This window comes from Sciurus vulgaris (assembly GCF_902686455.1).
Source record: "Sciurus vulgaris genome assembly, chromosome: 14".
NCBI lineage: Eukaryota > Metazoa > Chordata > Mammalia > Rodentia > Sciuridae > Sciurus > Sciurus vulgaris.
In genome coordinates this window covers 19404270-19423822 of record NC_136475.1, presented here as the reverse complement: position 1 = coordinate 19423822, position 19553 = coordinate 19404270, and the positions used below count along the sequence as shown (strand labels likewise).

General features: G+C 44.2%; 1 protein-coding gene across 7 annotated transcripts in view; it reads right to left on the bottom strand.

The window, feature by feature from the left end:
- The window catches only part of UXS1 (UDP-glucuronate decarboxylase 1), an 87731-nt gene that overhangs the window by 20230 nt on the left and 47948 nt on the right, over window positions 1–19553 (bottom strand). For all 7 annotated transcript variants that reach the window (XM_079110367.1, XM_079110368.1, XM_079110369.1 and 4 more), the window contains 3 exons: window positions 9711–9815; window positions 4851–4910; window positions 1931–2052 (listed from right to left, as the gene is read on the bottom strand). In XM_079110367.1, coding sequence (XP_078966493.1) covers window positions 1931–2052; window positions 4851–4910; window positions 9711–9815 — 287 coding nt within the window. The remainder of the gene's footprint in view (window positions 1–1930; window positions 2053–4850; window positions 4911–9710; window positions 9816–19553) is intronic.

The following is a 19553-nucleotide window of genomic DNA, read 5'->3' as shown; positions in this document are numbered from 1 at the left end:
CCAAGGGAGTGACACAGGTCCTTCACGAGGACAGCCCTTGCCATGTGGGGACACCTGATGGGGTTCTGGGCAGGGATGCTCAGTCACAGAGGTGAGGGACCAGCTACCCACAAGGGGATTTTTAACAGCCCTCTACAGTTTACAGGGCAATGCCATTCATGCCATGAAACCTGAGACAATGCAAGCATAAATCGACAATGGTTCAGACATGTGTGACATGCAGACTTTGGGTAGCGTCCAGGTGCCAAGAACAGAGTCTTGGCACATAGATGTGCTCAATAAATGCTAACTCCATTGTTATTAAATTCTATCATTGTCCGAGCACATAGTCACTGAATGTTAATGAGGTTATACTATTAATCATTTAACAAAAACTAAAAGTTTAATGACATTTTCTGACTATCGACCAGTTTTACTTATATAAACCTGTCTCAAAACTGTTAATAAATGAAAAGGCCTGGGGATGTAGCCCAGCGGTAGAGAAATCTGGGCTCTGGTCCCTGTACTCCTTCCCCACCATCGTCATCAGACTAAAGCAAAAGGAAAAAGCTGAGAACATACTATTCCTGAAACATACTACTGGATAAAATGCACTTATGTTCCTTCACATTCTATCCAGTTTTTGTAGGCACATAGGTTGTTCTGTGTGTCCAGAACATCTTAATTTTTGGGTCCAGATGTTCTGGGTTCAAAAATGACAAAAGCACATTTTTTAAAAAACTGGTTAACATTTCTTAGAATAAGTGGATAATATAAGGCAATGGCCCAAAGTGGGCTAGAAAGCATTAGTTCTACTTCTGGCCGGGAAATAAAGCAGACCAGTCCAAATACTAACACCAGCACAGGTTCTTTTAAAGACCTTTAATGGTATTTCATTAAAGTATAGGGAGTAAGAGAGACCCTGACAAGCCCCTCCTGCCATAAAAAGGGGCAGCATGTTCCTGCTTGGCTTCACACTGCACCATCTGTGGTGCATGTGCCCACACTGCCTGCTCCCCTAGGGCCTCAGACAATCAGGAAGATTCCCTGGGAACTGGGCACCCATATGCCACTCTCCTTTCTCTCAATGTCCCAAGTTCACCTGCAGGCTGAGAATACTGTTCCCACTGACAGACACTGCATCTTTTAACAACCTGTCCTGGAACAACATTCCATGCCCACATTTATTTCCCTGCATGTTCCACTTAATAAAGGACATTACCCTGAGGATCTGAGAGAGCTGGCCTAAGGATAGGGAAGGACTCCCTTGGAAAATGTATGGAAGAGCCTGGGCTCTCACCTGAGCCTGTGGGTCCCCTCTCTGCACAGCGCATTGGCCAGCACAGCAGGTGCACTGAACCCCATGTCAGGGGTTAAGAAAAGTAACCAGTGGGTCATGTCTCCAAGTCACACAGCAGCAGAGACTGTGGGAACCTCAGCCTCTTAGTGGGTAATTTCTGTTGCACCACATGCACATTATGAGATATCTATGCAGAAGCACCCAGAGCAATAACGAACCATGAGAAAGCAGGAAATGACAGTAAATAAACGTGAAGAACAATTCTTTAAAACAACAGTGAATTCATTTTATACTATTAAGAAAATAAAAAAAAAAAAAAAAAAAAAAAAAGAAAATCCATCCACTTGGAGGTTTCAGGAAGTGAGGCACTCACAAGCTGCTGGTGAGCAAGTGGTAACAGAGAAGCACACTATTCGATAGTATTCCACACCTAAGAATTCAGCTCTGTGAAATTATTTTTATTAAAATAAGGAAACACATGACAAAAGTTGTACATAACACTGTTCATTAATTATAATGTGCAACTGGACTTCTCCACACCCACCCCCAGGCATAATTAATGGCAGCATTTAGTTCTTCTACAGCCCTTTACGTCTGACATGCTGATGCTTTCTGTGCCTAGAACACAAGCCCCAGAACCTGGTTAAGTACCTGCTTCATGTAGGCATAACACATGGTCTCTGCGACACGTTTGCCTTCGTCGTAGCAGGCCCGGGGTCCTATTGGATTCACGTGGCCCCAGTAATCCTCACTTTGAGGGTGGACTTCAGGATCTACAGATCAGGGAAAAATGAGACTGTTTTCATCTTTCCTTTTTAACCAGTTCATCTGCATTAGTAACAGACCATCTTTGTAATGCAAACATCTACAAAGGGAGAGAACTATCAAAGAGGGAAGGAAACTCAAGAGTTCCACACACCATTCTCCCAAGTTCCAGCTGGAACTGGTGTTCTTACTACTGATATTAAGTAATGACAGCATTTTATTTTTTTGGTATTAGGAATCTAACCCAGGGGCACTTTACCACTGAGTTAAATCTCCCCACCTCCTTTTTTTGAGATAGGATTCACTAAATTGCTAGGGCCTTGCTAAGTTGCTGAGGCTGGCTTTGAACTTGTGATCCTCCTGCCTCAGTCTCTTGAGTCACTGGGATTATAGGCATGGATCTCTGCACCTGCTAATAATAGCATTTTCGAGGAAAAAAATAAATAAATAAAACACCAAAGTGTCTCAAATCTCCCTTCTCTTCCATAAATTGTTCTTAACTTTTAGTTTGTCACATAAGCTATCATGTGTGACGATGCACTAATAATATATAATAGAAAAGAAATTGGTGGAGTATCAGGAAGAGGGGAATGGGGGAGGAGGGGAAGGAAAGGGAAGGTACTGGGGAAGGAGACTGATCAAAGTATGTGCATGTATAAATATGGCATATTGAATTCCACTATCATGTATGATTACAATGAACCAATAAAAAGCAAACAAACAGCATCTCTGGAACATGATGACTTTCACATGTGCTATCACCAGAACAAATCTGAACCTGTGATGAGACAAGCTGGAGGCCCTCTGGGGGGTAAACAGTGGGACACAGTGTCCACCAGCAAATGGAATACCAATTCCTGTTTTCCTAATGTGGAATCAATCACACTTTAAGATCTACCAGAGAAAAGAAGTCAAGTAACAAATTCTTTTTTAAGTACAAGTGTATTTCTGGAATGTGAATTACTACCTGGTTTATCAAGTACATCAAGAACTTCATGCTCTGAGTACAATCGGGTAGAAAATATATAAATCTTTGTCAAAAAATCTGGACAAAAAGGTACAGGGACTGTATGTTATTAATTCACATCTTGCTGGTCTTGCCCCTGAAGTTTGAGTTCAGGCTCTTCAGGAAGAGGGCCTTGAACAAGCACTGGGAGGGGAACACGCACCCCTGGCAAGAGCCTCTGAATTGTCGCCATCTCCACAGCCCCCTGCAGTCGCTGCTGCGCAGCACAGAGCAAGGTCTCTGTCTGGGGCTGCAGCTTACTGTTCCTTTAAGAAGAAACGAGGCTTTCGTTGCACATGGGTAGAAAAGATTGAAGCAAAGACTCCCAGAGAGGAAAACCAAAGACCTGCATTCACAGACGACTGATACTGGAGCTTTTCCCAAGGATTTTTGACAAGGGCTGGGCAAGCCAGACACCAAATGAGATGGTCATAAATTTCTAGCAAAGGAGGAGAAAGAGAGGGCTGGGCATATCCATTCAGTCATCCACTGGGACCGTCTGGGCTGAAATACCCATGGCGCCAAGATTCTGAAAAAAAAGTTCCCTCACAACATCAATTTGGAGAAAAACTGGGACGAACCACTTTGTTATTAGAAAAGTAAAGGCCTAGTCAAAAATGATTTCTAATTGCTTACCACTTTATTGGTATTTTGCAAGGTTAATGAACTAAGCAAATGCTCCACAAAACATAAGTGTTCATTTGTCAAATGTCAGAGCAGAGTAATGGGCAAATTAATTGCAAGGATTACACCCTAAAGTTATTTAAGAACCTAAAGGACATCAGCTCTTATCAAAAATGCAGATAAGAAATAATCGGGCGGGCAAGGATGAAGGAAAAAGATGTTACTCCATCTTTTGGACAGAAACATGGGTGAGGAGATTCATACTCTGCCCTTGAGCTGTGCAGGACTTCAAAGATGAAGATGTGCTACATTTTCATGGGGTTATGAAGATTATAACTGCATTGGGTAGAATTTGAGAATTTTGTTTTCATTTGCTTCCCTTACATTAAAGAAAGTGTCTCTTCCAATTTTACCTTTCCTCCTTTTTCTCATCCAGAACAATAATGCAAAATAGGAAAGGGAAAAAAACAAAAGAAGGGCCAGGGTCTGGCTCCCACTGCATTGACTAAGCAGTTCCCCCAAACCTTGCATCCAGTTAGTTTTGGGCTGAATAGAAGCCAATGTGGATTGAAAACATAGTCCTCCTCCTACCATCAACATGAATTCCCAGGCATTGGTGGGCCTGGAGAAATGATGAAGGCTTCAGCCTACTAAATCAGGCTCTGGAGTTTTCTGGCACCCTCCACTTAAAGTTCTTCTAGAGATTGTTCTGTATCAGGTAAGGCAATCAGCACATGCCTCATCGCCCAGCAAGCTCTAAAGGCCAAGCTGTGGGCTGCTGGTAGATCTGGCATGCAGCATGCATTGTTCATAGTGAGGAATAACGTGTGCCAGCTGAACAGGCAAACTATCCCCATGGAATGCAATTTCTGTTATACTTAAGAGCAGAATGGATAAAACACTCCAGTGGAATCAAACAGTGGGCCCTTATTGGCCAGGTGACAAGGTTCAGTCCTCCAAGGTATACAGTAAGAGATATCCTACTCAGAGAAGGAGTCTGGTGACCCCAGCGGCTGGGATGGAAAGCCTCTGGGTCATCACATACAGGAAGAGCATGAGCAGGCTAGGCCTTCTCAGAACGGGATCCTGGACTTGATTCCTTCTTCACCCAGGACAGGAGGGAAACAGCATAAAGGGTTGGTGGAAGCAACTGTGTCTAGGGCTCCACCCACTCACCTCCATACACCTCTGAGGTTGAGGCCAGGAGCAAACGGGCACCCACACGTTTTGCCAACCCTGCAAAAGAGCAGAGACACGATCTGAGAAACTGTTCACTTTCATGGACAGGCACACTTTATGTGGCTGATTTAAGTGTATTTTAATATGAAAATTATCTGGTGATCCACCAAATTATCCACTCTGATTGCATCTACTTTGGACCAAACAAACAAAATCAGTAAGAAAAATCACAAATGGATCCTTAGACAAACAGTATTTAGTTGGATTTTTAGGTTGTAAGGAAGATCAGAATCTGTTGTTTTGCTCAGGTGTGATTTCAGGAATTTTATAAAAAATTATTTGCCTTATGAAAAATATGTTGCCCATATTTTCTGACCTCACCTTGGGAGGCAGAAGGCAAGGCTTTTTCACCTTAGGCTCCAAAATGGCCCCTGCTGCCCAGGAAGCACTGTCAGGAGGGGCACACGAGGCAAGGTGTGCAGGCAGGACCCAGGGGCAACATGTGGAGGCTGGGAAGGCTGAGGGCTATAGTGAGAGGGAGTCAGGGGTCTGAGTGTCGGAGGATCTGGAGGGAAGCAGAGAGTCACGAAGGTAAGGGTTGACGATACCTAACGGGGGTGGGGGAGGTGAGGGAAGAATGGAAGGAGGATGGACTGTGTAGGCGAAAATGAGGGCTGGGGGGTGGGGGAATAATAATAGAACCAGACAAACATCATTATGTACGTGTATGAATATGCAAATGGTATGACTGCTTCGTGTACAACCAGAGAACCGATAGTTGTACTCCATTTGTGTACAATGAATAAAAAAAAAAAAAAAAAAAGAAAAAAAAAAGAAAAGAAATTTAAGAATGTGATAGCTGCTAAAAGGGTGAGAACCTGGAGATGGATCCCACCAACCCCACCACGTGCAGGAGGAAAGCTGTTAACAGGGAGGTTGCATCAGATCACATCCACAGGCTACAGACTCAAGGGCCCACGGAACCTGAGAGGTGGGTTGCCACAGCGTATTATGGTAGAGGCAGAAGTAGAGGCTTCAACAAGGATCCTGAGGTCGTTTTTCATTTTAAAGTTGACTTTTTGAGATATTTGTACATTCAAATTCAGCGGTATGAAGTTAACACAGAGAGATCCTACGTACTTCTTCACAGTTTTCTTCAATGTAAAAACTTCCAACTCCGGAGTATCAGATTTTACAACGTCACAGTGACACTGATGTTATGACCACCTCCACTGATAGAGTCCTCCACTGATGAAATGGACACAGAACATTCCGTCTCCACAAGGACCCCCCATTGCCTCACCTCTTCTTTCCCTTCCACTCCCTTAACCCCAAAATCCATTCTCTATTTCTGTAACTTTGTCAGTCTAATATGATACATAAGTGGAATCATACATCACCTTACAGAACTGAATTTTTCACTGATCATACCTCCTTGGAAGTCCACCAAGTTATTGTGTCAACATTTTCTTCCTATTTTGTCCTGAGGACTAGATGAGGGAATGGGTGTACAATCTCATCATTTACCCTTTACTGGACATTTTAGTTCTTTTTAGTTTTTCACATGACTAAAGCTGCTATGAACATTTATTACTGGTATTCATGTGGTTGTATGTTCTCAATTCTCAGAGATAAATGCCCAAGATGACAATCACTGGGTTACTATGGTAGTCACATATTTATTTATTATATTTATTTTTTTATACTGGGGGTGCTCTACCACTGAGCTAAATCCCCAGTCCTTTTTATTTTTTATTATAAGACAGGGTCTTGCTAGTTGGCCTGAAGCAATCCTTTTGCCTCTGCCTCCAGAGTAGCTGGAATCACGCATGTGTGCTGCCGTGCCTTTCTGCTCTGTTCAATTAAAAAAAAAAAAAAAAAAAAAACAAGCTGTTCTCCAGAGTAATTGTACCATTTCCACCACGTGGGAATAATCTAGTTTTTAGTTTTCTCTAAACTTTGGTAAAAATATACACATAAATATGCAACATTTTGATTCAAGAGATATTGAGCACAGAGATTTTGAAATAGAGGCAACTGTGAAGCCAGGGTAGCTCAGGTGTTTATGCTGAGACTGGACAAAGAGCAAAGAGGTTTCATCAGATGAAGTCAACTCAGGACCTGAGCGATGGGGAAGCAGGGGAGGGAAGGGCTCTCCCTGAGGAAGCCAGGCAAAGTGCAGCACATCTTGGCTCAAGTGCAAAACGGTTGATGACCGCTCCTCTCGGTTCAGACTGCGAAGTTCATGTGGAGTCCCCCATCCTGAGGGTCTCCTTTGATTTTGTCCATGTAATTCCTGGAAGATCCCCCATCCTTCCTGCAGGACTTCCACATTCACTCTCACTTAAGCCCTGGCTCAGCCCTAGCTTGGACTCCAATGGCATCTTGCTGGGACCTCTCCCTTCTTCATCTGCATCACCAATGCCTGTGCCCACAGAGCACCCTCCCACGGGATGCCAAGGTCCCTGGCAGAAGAGCCTGGGTACCTTATCTGAATCCCCTCACAGTGGACAGTATGGTGCCCTGGGTACAGGGACTGCATTCCCTAAACTGATGATCAGATACCACAAGCACAGTGTGCTTTTCCTCCACGGGGTGTAGTTATGGTACGATGAGGGGGATGGGGGGCCAAGAGAGTGTGGGGAAGGTTTGGGAGACTGTGGTGGCAAGACTCAGGTGCAGCACACCATGTTTCTAAGTAGGAGGAGAGATACCCTTTCCTGCCTGGTGATTAGGGCAGGTGGTGTAACAAAGAGGGGAAATAAATGCTCTTTCTAGGTTAGAAGAATAGATCATCTTAATCCACTCAGAACTTGACCTCTGTGAGGGTTAATTTTATGTATCAACCAGATAGATTAAGGGATATATCCCAACAAATATCTAGTTGAACATTATTTTTGGGTGTGTCTGTGAAGGTATTTCTGGAAGAAATTAGCATTTGAATCTGTAGGCTGAGTAAAGGAGATGGGCATCATCCAATCCCTTTAGGGCCTAATAGGATGAAAAAGTAGGCACTGATCTGTCCTGAGGTCTCTGGTTCTCAGGTCTCTGAACTACACTGTCCACCTCCCTGGGTCTCCAGCTTGCAGAAGGAAGATGGGAATTCTCAGCTTCCATAATCATAGGAGCAATCCATCATAATAAGTTCTGTTCTTCCTTCCTTCAATTTTTTTTAAAATTGCAGTGCTGGGGATCGAACCCAGGGCCTTGTGCCTGCTGGGCAAGTGTTCTGTCACTGAGCAGCATGCTCAGACCTGAATAACCCCGTTCCTACATATCTAAATACATTCCTACTATGCTCCTCTCAAGGACCCTGACTAATACAACCCTCCAAAATGTTTGGCCTTAGAGACTTAAAATCCAGTCTCCGGCTGCCCTTTTAGATCCTCGTCTCCAAGTTCCACTCAAATTAATATTTAGGACTATTTTTCCTAAATCCATTTATAGAACCTGCTTTAAATGTTCCTATAATTAAACCCATTTTTCATTTGACATTTTAAAAAGTGGTTCCTTTCTTCCACTTTGCAAATAATCAAAACACCTACTTAAAAAACCTGAACAAAAGTTAAGCATGCCTCTAATTTCTTTTTAGTGTAGTGCTGAGGATTGAACCCAGGGCCTTGTGCATGTGAGGCAAATGCTCTCTCTACCAACTGAGTTATATCCCCAGCCCCAGGCCTCTAATTTTAAATGTTAACAAGTGCATATTACCCACAGCCATGATCTAAGGCACACCGTCTGTGAATACATATGCAGCCGTTTTTAATGCCACCAACCCTTTCATCTTCCACCTCTAATGTGGATCCTAAGGTTATTAGAGCAGGAATTCGGTGTCCACAACATCCACCTAGGCAGACTCTTCACCCCCACCTTCCAGGGGTGCTCACTTCTTTGGGCATTATTTAATAATGGTCCCAGTCCAAGATTGTGCTATCCCAGTACAATCTTGGGACCAGAGCCTTCCAGCACAAGATGTGCCATTAATCCTGGGCACTGGTTGACTGAAAGAGGAATGCTGGTCACCTGTGGTCACTCCCAGGGGATTTATCCTGAGGCATCAAATACCAGTGACTGTGACATAAGAAAGTTATTTTTGACATACATGCTGCATACTGTGAAACTGTCAAGTAATAGGGGCAAGGTGATGAAGAAGGCGTGTAAACACCAAGGTCAAACTAATTAACTTCCAATGGTGGGGGTCCTCTTAGGCAGCTTTGCTTTTCATGGTCAGCTACCTGTGGTCAACCTCAATCTGAAAATATTAAATGGGAAATTTCATAAATAAGCAATTCTTAAGTTTTCAACTGTACACTGTTCTGAATAGAGAATGAACTCTTGGGCTGTCCCACCCTATTCCGCTCAGTACGTGAAACATCTGTTTTCTGGTGTGTCCACACTGTATTTGCCACCCACCAGCTGGCCATTCAGTGTCCACCTCAATGATCAAATATTCTGGTAGGGCAGTGCTTGTGTTCAAGAAACCCTTATCTTATTTAATAATGGTCCCAGTGCCAAAGAGTAGAGATAAATGAAATTCAGAAAGGCCAAAGAGAAGCCATAAAGTGCTTCCTTTAAGAGAAAGGTCAAAGTCCTTCAATAAGGAAAGAAGAAAATAATCATAAGCTAAAATTGTGAAAAAGGAAAAAAATCTTTGTGCAAGTTTTGTGGTTGCATTTCAAACTGCAAAATTACAGCCAGTAAGTGGTAAGTGCCCTGTTAAGAGAAAAGGTGTTTTAGGAATCCTCTAGTGGTCGTGGAGTGTACCCCCTGCAGACAAGGAAGGACAACTACATCTATGCTTGCAACTGCCCAAAATACTCCCAGCAAGAGCAGCAAAATGAGAAAATGACCACTTACCTAACATGTTTAATGTCCCAATTGTATTGGTCTTCAGTGTCTTGATAGGGTTATACATATAGTTCGGAGGGGAGGCGGGGGACGCCAGATGGTATATTTGGTCAACTGAAGGAGAAAAAAGGGAAGCGTGTTATTTCCAAGAAAAACTCTTGAGAAAGTTTCAAACTTCTAGCGATTACACTGTAAAATAAAGGTGTTAGTGTATCTTTCACTGAAATTCTAGTTCTTAGCACATTACTCTTTGTAGAAACTAATTTACATTTGTAATTAGAAGAACTTTAAACAAAAATAGAAAGTCTAATTATCTGGAAACAACATACGTGCTGGGTCAGTAAGTGGAGTCTGTGCTCTGTGACTAAACTCTATCTGATGATGGAGTTCAAAATCCTCTGAGATTTGTGCCCAAATACAGCATTCGTATCAGAAAGAAGGCTGATTTTGACACAGAATTAAGCATGCATATATGTTTAGTTTGTGAAGCAAACCTGATACAAAAGTAGGGCAGAAAATAGCAACCCATCCATGTAAAACTAGACCCTGAGATGACGGCTGGAGAGGGTGGTTCCAAAGCTCTGCAAGGAAACACCCATCACTCACAGCAGAGCTAAGAATGGGATCAGAAAGCCCAACTGCCGAATCAATCATCCTTCGCACATGGGTTCATCCTGGACAAGAGGCCTGGAGGGAACCTTTTGCCCTGACGCACCAGCTCCTCCCCAAAGTTTCCTGCCCCCCTCCTGACCAGGGGACCACTGCTCTGTCCCTTTCCTGACCCTGGGGTGTAAGGGATAAAGAAGAAGTTCCTGAGGCTCAGGCTGGGATCTCCATTAATCTTTGCTCCACATCTGAGTGCTATGGTTTGATGTGTTTTGTCCCCTAAGGGTCCATGTACTGGAGGCTTGGTTCCCAAAGTGGCAGTGTCAAAAAGGGATAGAACCCTTAAGAGGTGGGGCCTGGCAAGGGGTGATTAGGTTGTGGACTAATGCAGTCTCTCCGGAGTTCCAGCTCCTGTAGGCTATATTGAGACTCAAGAGAGAGAACTGCTATATATAAAGGTGGGCCTGGCCACTTCCTACTCCTTTGCTTCCTGTCTGCACATGTGATTTCTTCTTCTTTTTCTTCTCTCTCATCCTTGTATGTGCTACTGCTAATGCCATACTTTTGAACCTTCAGAACTATGAGCTAATTAAATCTCTTCTCATTATGCATTACGCTGAATCAGATATTCTGTTATAGTAACACAAAACAGACTCAGAGAGTCACCCAGCAGGGTCATGCCAGGGTAACACTCTGGTATAGAGTTTCAGGTGGGTAGACAGGAACTTTGTGTGTGTTTTTATTGTATATATGTATATATGTGTATATATGTGTATACACACACACGTATATTTAAAGCCAAATCCAAAAAATACTGACCTAATTTAAAAACAGAATTAATGCTTGGTGAAACAATAATCTTTTTCTCAAGAGAACTAAGAAAACGCAAAACCTTTAAAATCTTGTCATCCCCCTTCCACCAACTATTCTAACCTGATAAGTTGCTGAAAATAAAAAGCAAACCAAAAAAACCTATATTACACAAACTAGAAATTAACAAGTATTTTAGAATCAATTCTCACAAAATCCCTTCATCCTGAGGCTTCTGTCTTTTCAGATTACAAAGAGGACCAGTATGAGCCTGCGTGGTGTAGTCTGAATCTGGAATGTCCCCCAAAGGTCCTAGTGGCAAAGGCCTGTTCCATAGTTTAGCATTAGTGGAGGGAAATGCAACCTTTAAGGGATGGGAGCTTGTGGGAGGTTGTGAGGTCACTGGGGATGTGCCCTTGAAGGGGATAATGGGACTCCAATCCCTCCCCTGCCCATTTTTCCCTTCCTCGCATGGGGTGAGTAGTTGTTTTGCCAGGCACACTTACCATGTGCTGCCTAACCACAAACCCAAAAGCCAGAGGGCAAAGTGAACAGACAGAGACCTTTAAAATTATGAGCCCAAATAAACCTCTTTCCTTTATAAGTTGGTTATCTCAGGTATTTGTCACAGTAACAGGAAGGTGACTAACATACTGTGTCGTTCCTGTGTATCTGCTTAAACGTTCTGGGGCTGAAGGTTTAAGTGGCAGATAGTTAACCTCAGATGTGGGCACTGAGGCTCCCTAAAACACTCCCTGCCACTCTAGAGCAGGACCCGGTCATCAATACTCAATGTGTCAAGCAGATGTTCAGAGTCAGAGCTGAGAGTGACCCCAGAGCACACAGAGGTGGGCCAAGACCTGGATCTTGCTACCCACCTCACAAGCATTTCTGTTCTCACACAGGGACACCCCATGTTCCTCAAAGACAGTGTGAGCCAGCGTGCGTGGGCTGTGACCTTACAGAGCCGGCCGCTCAGCACCACCTTCACTCCTGTGGAGACAACATCTGCAGGGAGACAGAAAACTGCACTGAGAGGAAGAGGGAAAGAATGCCTGAGAGGCTGGGGACATTGTGCAGCCACACAGCACCTGCCTCCCGTGTGCGAGGCCCTGGGTTCAGTCTCGGCACCATCACACAACACACGCTCACAGGATTAAATAAACATGATTCACCTTAAAAAAAAAAAAGAATGGTGTGAGAGCCCGAGACAGCCCGACACCAAACAGAAACCACCGCCTCGCACCTTCCTCTCCTCCTCACGGCTGGGGCATGGGCTCTCTTCTTCAAGGCTGAACCCAGACATGGGTTTCTGGGAAGCCTTATAGTCCCTGATCAGAAAGAATCCCTCTTTGCTGCCGGGGTTGTAAGGCTGGCTCACAACAGCTCCCGGCTACCTCACCTGACCCACACAAGTCTTAGGCAGACTCCGTGAGCACCAGAATGCCTCTTCTCCCTTCCTACCGCCACACGGCTTTGGCTGCGGGGAGGGCAGGCCTCCTTGGTGGCCTACTGGCATGTGCAGTGTTCTGACATGCCCACTGCGGGGCTCAGGCACAGAATCTGTAGATGGGCCCGGAAACCTTCAACTGAAGACAAATAGCCCTCACAGTGCTTTGGGCCCAAGTCCAAAGCAACAGCTAAGTGAAGCGATAATTTGGAACTTTTTCATTAAAACAGAGGATTCCATCTGTTTTTTTCCCCCCACCAGTTGAGAGTTTAGCCAATCTCCTGCCTCTGATAAGTTAAGGGATATTCCCATAAAACTGTGTCATGACCTTATTTAAGTAGAGCATGGTGCAGAACCTAAGAGCCCGAGGAAAAGCAGAGCTCTCCTCAGCCCCTCTTCTCTGTGAGGAAGTATTTGGCCTGTAACGCTGATGACAGTAACTCCAGTTCCTGTCCTAAAAAGGACACTGCACCAGTCTGTCATTTAATTAATCTGGTAAGGAATCATGAAGGGGAGAGGGGGGAACTTCAGAGCAGAGATAAAGAAGCAGGGATGAGACGCCATGTGAGTGCGGAATGATATAAACAACGACCAGTTCTGGAATGTAAATAAGGTGCAAAATTAATGATGCCATGATTTCAGCTAGACAGGAGCCTCAAGAAATGAGCCCAAAAGAGCTGTGACTGATCCGACAGTACTCCCACAGAAGGCGGCAGGAGACAGGTGAGAGGACAGACAAGGCCTCCTCCGCTCTCCCAAGAATCCCAGAGATGGAAAACCCTGTGTCTCGCCACAAATGAACTTTCTGTTTCTTCAGTGGACTTTGCTAATGATCACAGATGGGGAAGAAAAGAACAGGGTAGAAACAGAACAACTCTTGGGAGAACCAAAACCACTTATCAGAGAAATCAGGCATTAACTTCTACCAGAGAGGCGATCCGTATAAAACAGGCTGCAGGTATACCCGCCTCTGTTGATCACCTCTGCAGCACTTCCACGGTGCCCGGTGTCAGTTCCTCCTGCCATGCTCAACAGCGCTGTGGAGTGCCAGTAAGGGTTTGCATCTTGAAACTGAAGACTCTGGACAATGAAACAGCTAGAGGGGTGGTTCTTTCTGTGAATGCCCGTGATGATGCAGCATATAATGAAATATTATCATAAAGCTATAAGTGCCACAGGATTCTCTTTCTACACTCCACGTCAGAGGCCTGGCAGAAATAGAGTCAGGCCTCCATATCCATGGCTCTGCACCCACAGATTCCACCAGTCATGGGTCAAAAATATCCCCAAAGGGCTGCATCTGTACTGAACATGATGATTTTGTCCCATCATTGTTCATTAAGCAACACAGTATTAGCAAGTGTCTACATGACATTTACTTTGATTAGGTACTCCAACACACCTAAAAAGGATTTAAGGCATGCAGAAGGATGTGCATTGATTCTGTGCAAAAATCACACCACTGCATGTAAGAGACTCGAGCATTTGTGGATTTTGGTGTCCTCGGGGGTCCTGGAACCAGTCCCTGCTGGGCATGAGGGATGACTGTACTGCCCAAGGAGAGGCCACTCTGCAACTGGCATCCCACAGCATGGCCCTTGTCCCTAGCAACAGTATTTACGATGGAGAAAAGGATTTCAGAAGACGCAGGACTTCTAACACTTCTCTCAGCATAAAGAAGAGTGTGATTTTGCCTCGATTCTTATCAAACAGTACTGATGTAATGTGAAGGCTGCCCACGCCGGACATCTGACTCAGCCCTGGTCCTGGGGCTGCCGTCCGTGTTACCGGCAAGGAACAGAGGGTTCCCTTGCCCCATGATGCCACCACAGGGAGGGAGACTTCCAGTGTCCTGAGCTGCTCTGGAGGAAGCCCCAGTGATCCAAATTAAACGATAGGACCCTGAAATCCACTACCACTACAGTTCATACTCACACACACAACATAACAAAGTGGAGACAGAAATCCACATGCTATGATTCAATAACAATACTCTCATCAGAGCGGCACATCAGCAGGGACTCGACCCCCTCGGCAAACGCCATTTCCCTCCACATTCCTTTTCACAGTGGGCGCCAGGGTTGAGAGCCCAGGTTCTGCTGTCTTCCCTCTTGACATCTCTCCTCATGGCCTTTCAGGGTTTCAGTATCTGGGTAGAAGATGGTAACTGAACTCTGCCTTTCTTTCCTCACCTGCTTCACACAGCACTGAACCTGCTAATCCGATTGTGGTCAGAACACTGACTCGGACGTAGGATTGTGCAGTGTTCGCTGAAGTCAGGCCCTCTTATTTTCCTAACCTTTTCTACTGCAGTTTCCAGGAATCAGTCTCCCCAGGACCCGATGGGCATTATTGACTATTTTGGTTCTCTACAGGAATGCTGGTCTCAAGATTCCTATTTATGAGGACAGGGGAAAAGCACATCAGAGCAGCTTTTCAGGAAAATATTGGCTCCTTGTTTAGGCTCCACTATAAATGGAGATAATGACGAAAGGGACATACAAGTGAATACTGGTGGCTTTCTGAAGAATGGTTCATGATGGCCCTAAGTTGCAAAGAACCTAAAGACCCAATGACAAGAAATAATGAAACTGTCGTATATTATCACAATGGGGACTTTCCAATAAATAACACTGAAGGGAAGAAAAAAACCTTTGTAAAGGGATCTAGAACAGTCACACAACAGAATACTAAGCAGCTGAGTATGTATGCTATGAAAAGATCACCAGGATGCAGTACAAGGAAGAAAATGAGACGCAGGGCACTATGTAACAGGTTGCTGCCTCTTTAAGGGAGATGGATGAACATATACTGGTATTAGCTAGGTCACAAATACACACTTAAGATTCTCTCTTATCTCAATCTTTATCAAATGCATAAACAAAAAACCTAATTCTCTTATTTAGGTCAAAGTACTTTTTTTATTTTTGGGGGATGCCAGGGATTGAACTCAGTGGCACTCCACCACTGAGCCACATCCCCAACCTATTTTGTATTTTATTTAGAGACAGGGTCTCACTGAGTTGCTTAGCACCTTGCTTTGGAGAGGCTGGCTTTGAACTTTCAATCCTCCTGCCTCAGCTGCTGGGATTATAGTCGTGAGCCACTGTGCCTGGCCAAAGTACTTTTTAATCTTCACTTGAGATTTCTTCTTTGACCCAGGTGTCACATACAAGTATGTCATTCAAATCTCAAAGTATTTTGTAGTTTTCTAGCTATCTTGCTGCTCTTGATTTCTAGTTTAATTTTGCTGTGGTTTGACAGTATATTTTATCTGGCCTTTATTCTTTCAGGTTTGCTGAGGTGTTTTGTGACCCAGAAAATGGTCCGTTTTGGGAATGTTCCTTGTGAGCTTGAGAAAATGTGCACTTAGCTGCTGCTGAATGAAGCAGGCATTGTGGGGAAGAAGTGGTGAAGGGAAGAGATGGCGTGGGGCTACAGCAGGACAGGGAGGGAATTATCAAGCATGGGAAAGAACCCTATGCCAAGACTGGGAACCCTGGAAGGAGGAAGTGAAAAACAGGCTTCAACTATGAGGGGAAAGGCTTTGTGCCTCCCAAGATAAGTGTCAACTGAGGGGATTTGATATTCTGAGCACAGGACAAAATATTCATTCATCATATGATTCCACCAGTGCAGGGGTATGCACGTGTGTATGATGTGTTCTACGCTCGTTCTACAGGCAGAAGTAGTGGAAATGGCTTAGAGTGGCTTTGGAGTCAAATTTCACAGGTAAGGAACATAATTTACTTACTAACATAGAATTTCTACCAAGTTTCCGTTTCTCAGTAGTACTAAATTATGTAATCAACTGCTTCATACTATAATAAACATATTGGCAAGTATAGAACAAAAAAAAGAGTAATACTAAGAAAAATGGTTATCCTTTAGGGAGCAGTAGCTGTGGGCCAGGTATTGTGCTAAGACCCTGTGGTTGTTTTCTTACTACTATCCCAACAAATTTAGAGGCTTTAAAACTACCCAACCGTGAGGTCAGAGGTCAGGCATGGTGTGCCTCCACCGGTTCTCCGCTGGGCTCTCTTGGACTGAAGGAAGTGTCAGCAGGGCTGTGTTCATTTCTTCAGAGGGTGATTCAGCACACTGGAGAGCTGAGCTCCTCCAGGCTGCGGACGGCCCTTCCTGCTGGTAGAGAGCTGCTCCTTGGCTCATGGCCCCTTCAAGGCTGGCAGCCTTGTGAAGTGCCTCTCCCACACAAATCTCATGGCCTCCCTTCTGCTGGGACTCTCCAGGGCATCTCTTCCACAGAATCTTACCTGCCTCTTTTACTTCTGCTGCTTTTTAAGTGTTTATGTGCTTGATTACAAGGGGCCCTCCCAGATAATCCAACATAATCTCCATTTTACAACAAGTGGTTCTTAATGTTGGCTGTGTCAGCAGAGTCCCTTCGCAGCGGTCTCCAGACAGATTCTGGGTGATTCCTGGAAGAAGACCCCTTAGCAGGAACCTTGAGAACTTGGCCTGGCAGAGCCCTGGTCATTATGAGTAAGTCCAGGTGCAGAAGGTGGAACATCTGACCTATATTATCTCAAATGTGGTTCACTTTACAAAAACTGTGGCCCAATCCAAAAGTCAAACCGAAGTGGACTCAATAATTAAATATTTAAAACAAGGCAAAAACCAATCAACTAACAAAAAATCCCAACATGGCTATTTTTTAAAAGATCAGATTAAATATTCATCTAATCTTGAAATGGTTACAACATAACACAAACAGAAAAATAGCAAAGGGGAAATGAACAGATGAGACTATATTAAAATTATAAAGTTTCAATGAAACAAAAAGGCCCAAAAAACCAAACTGGGGGAAGATGATAGATACAGACCAATGCTTAACATTCCCAGTATGAAGAACTCATGCTAAAAGCAAATTTTACAAGTCAGTTAAAGAAACCATCTGAATTTCTTTTGTGAATTAACATGTTAGAAAATTGCAACTTTTCAATGCAAAGAAATATACCTTCAACCACTGATTTTCTACTATATTAGCAAAACATTTTGTTAGTAGTTTTTAAAGGCAGTACTTGGCGTTATTAATGTCAAAGTAAGAGGGTCAACCTCCCAAAAGGAAGAAGACATGGAAGTATTCGGTACAACTTGCTTTTTGGTATTTACAGAGAAGCAAAACATTCCAACAAATGCATTTGTAACAAAACCCTGTAGAATGTTAAATAGGATTAAATGAACTTCGGGGCAGCCATACAGTACGAGCTCCTCAGTGATCACACCGGCTGCTCAAGACACTCTGTTGGACATGGGCAATGCCTGCAGCGTGGGAAGGAAGCACGCTGCTCTCTGTATGTGTCTGAGGGTTGGGAGGGGGTACTGTAGAAGCCCTGGAGCCTCAGAACCAGGCTGAATTCTGGCTTTGCCACTAGTAGCCCTATGCTTTGGGCAGATCCCAGCCCAACTCCAGTTTTATACTCTTCAGCTCATGGGGTTGCCCCAATGAGGATGCCTCATGTCTGTGAACTCAGAGGCACCAACCAGCAAGACCTGGAGGTAGCTCGCCTCAACACGCCTTAGAGAATTTTAGAGGAAGAAGACCTTTCAAATTCCACCGAAGGCCCCTGAATTAGCTTCTCTTATAAAACACGTATTCCTGTACAGCTATAGAAGCCGAAGCCTGGCAGCACAGCAGTGGCCAGGCCACACTTCCTCCAGAGATCCAAGGTAAAGCCTTCCCTGCCTCGTCCAGGCATTCTTTGACCTGGGGCTGCAAAACTACACTCTTCAGTCTTCACATGGCCTTCTTCTTTTCTTCCTGTGTGTCTGAGTCTTCTCCAATTCTTTTATAAGGACACTTGCCATATGAGGTATGGTCTATCCCAGGAATCCACGTGAGGTTCACTGGAAATCCTTAATATACCACTTTCCACAGAAGGTATATTCTGGGGTAGGTTCTGGGGGTTAACATGTGGATGAATCATTTTGAGAGTCACTATATTACCTATTGGCCCAATCCCTTTAAAATGGCAAAGTTAAGAGGACTCTAAACACTTGTAACTGATATTAATTCAACATTTTTATTAGTCATCTCTCTATTACTATAATGAAATGCCTGAGACAATTAACTTGTAAAGAGGAAAGGTTTATTTTGGCTCATAGTTCTGGAGGTTTCAGCTCAAAATCGAGTGGCCCCATGACTTTGGGTCTCTGGTAAGGGCAGCACATTATGGCAGGAGTTTGTAGCAAAGCAGAATCAATTACATCACAAGCCAGGAAAAAAGAGGAAAAGGGAAACATTGGGATCCTGTAACACCCTTCAAAGGCAAGTCCCCAATATTCTAAGGACCCCCATAAAGCCCCAACACCTAAAGGTCCACAGCACCTCCCGATAACACCACCTCAGGGACCAAGCTTTTAATACACAGACTCTTAGGGAACATTCAAGATTCAAACTATAGCAGCATTCTACGTCACGAACTTTCTACAGGAAGCTAGAAGTAATTAGATGCAAGCAGCTCGGGAATTTGACTTGTTAGGCAATAGAAGTGCTGTCTTAGTTCACTCAGGCTGCTATAATGAAGTATCATAAACTGGAGACTCATATGCAACAGAACTTCCTCTCTCTTAGTCCAAGACCAAGGTGCTGGCAGAGAGTGTGTCTGGTGAGCACCTGCTTCCTGGTTCACAGATGGCACCTTCTCACTGTGTCTACCCGTGGTACCAGGGTTAGGGGGCTCTCTGGTTTCTTCTATAAGGACATTGATCCCAGTCATATAGGGCTCCATGCTCATGACCTAATCACCTCCCAAAGATGCCAACGCCTGGGGGTTAAGGCTTCCACATATGAACCTGGGGTACACACACTCAGACCCTAACAGATGTACATTACACAAATGTTACTCATCAGATCCAAGAAGTTCAAAGCCAGGGTGTGACAGAGAGCACGCTCACACTGTGATCATATTCTGTACCACAGGAATGAGGAAGGTGCCTTGTACACATTGAGACCATTTCAAAAA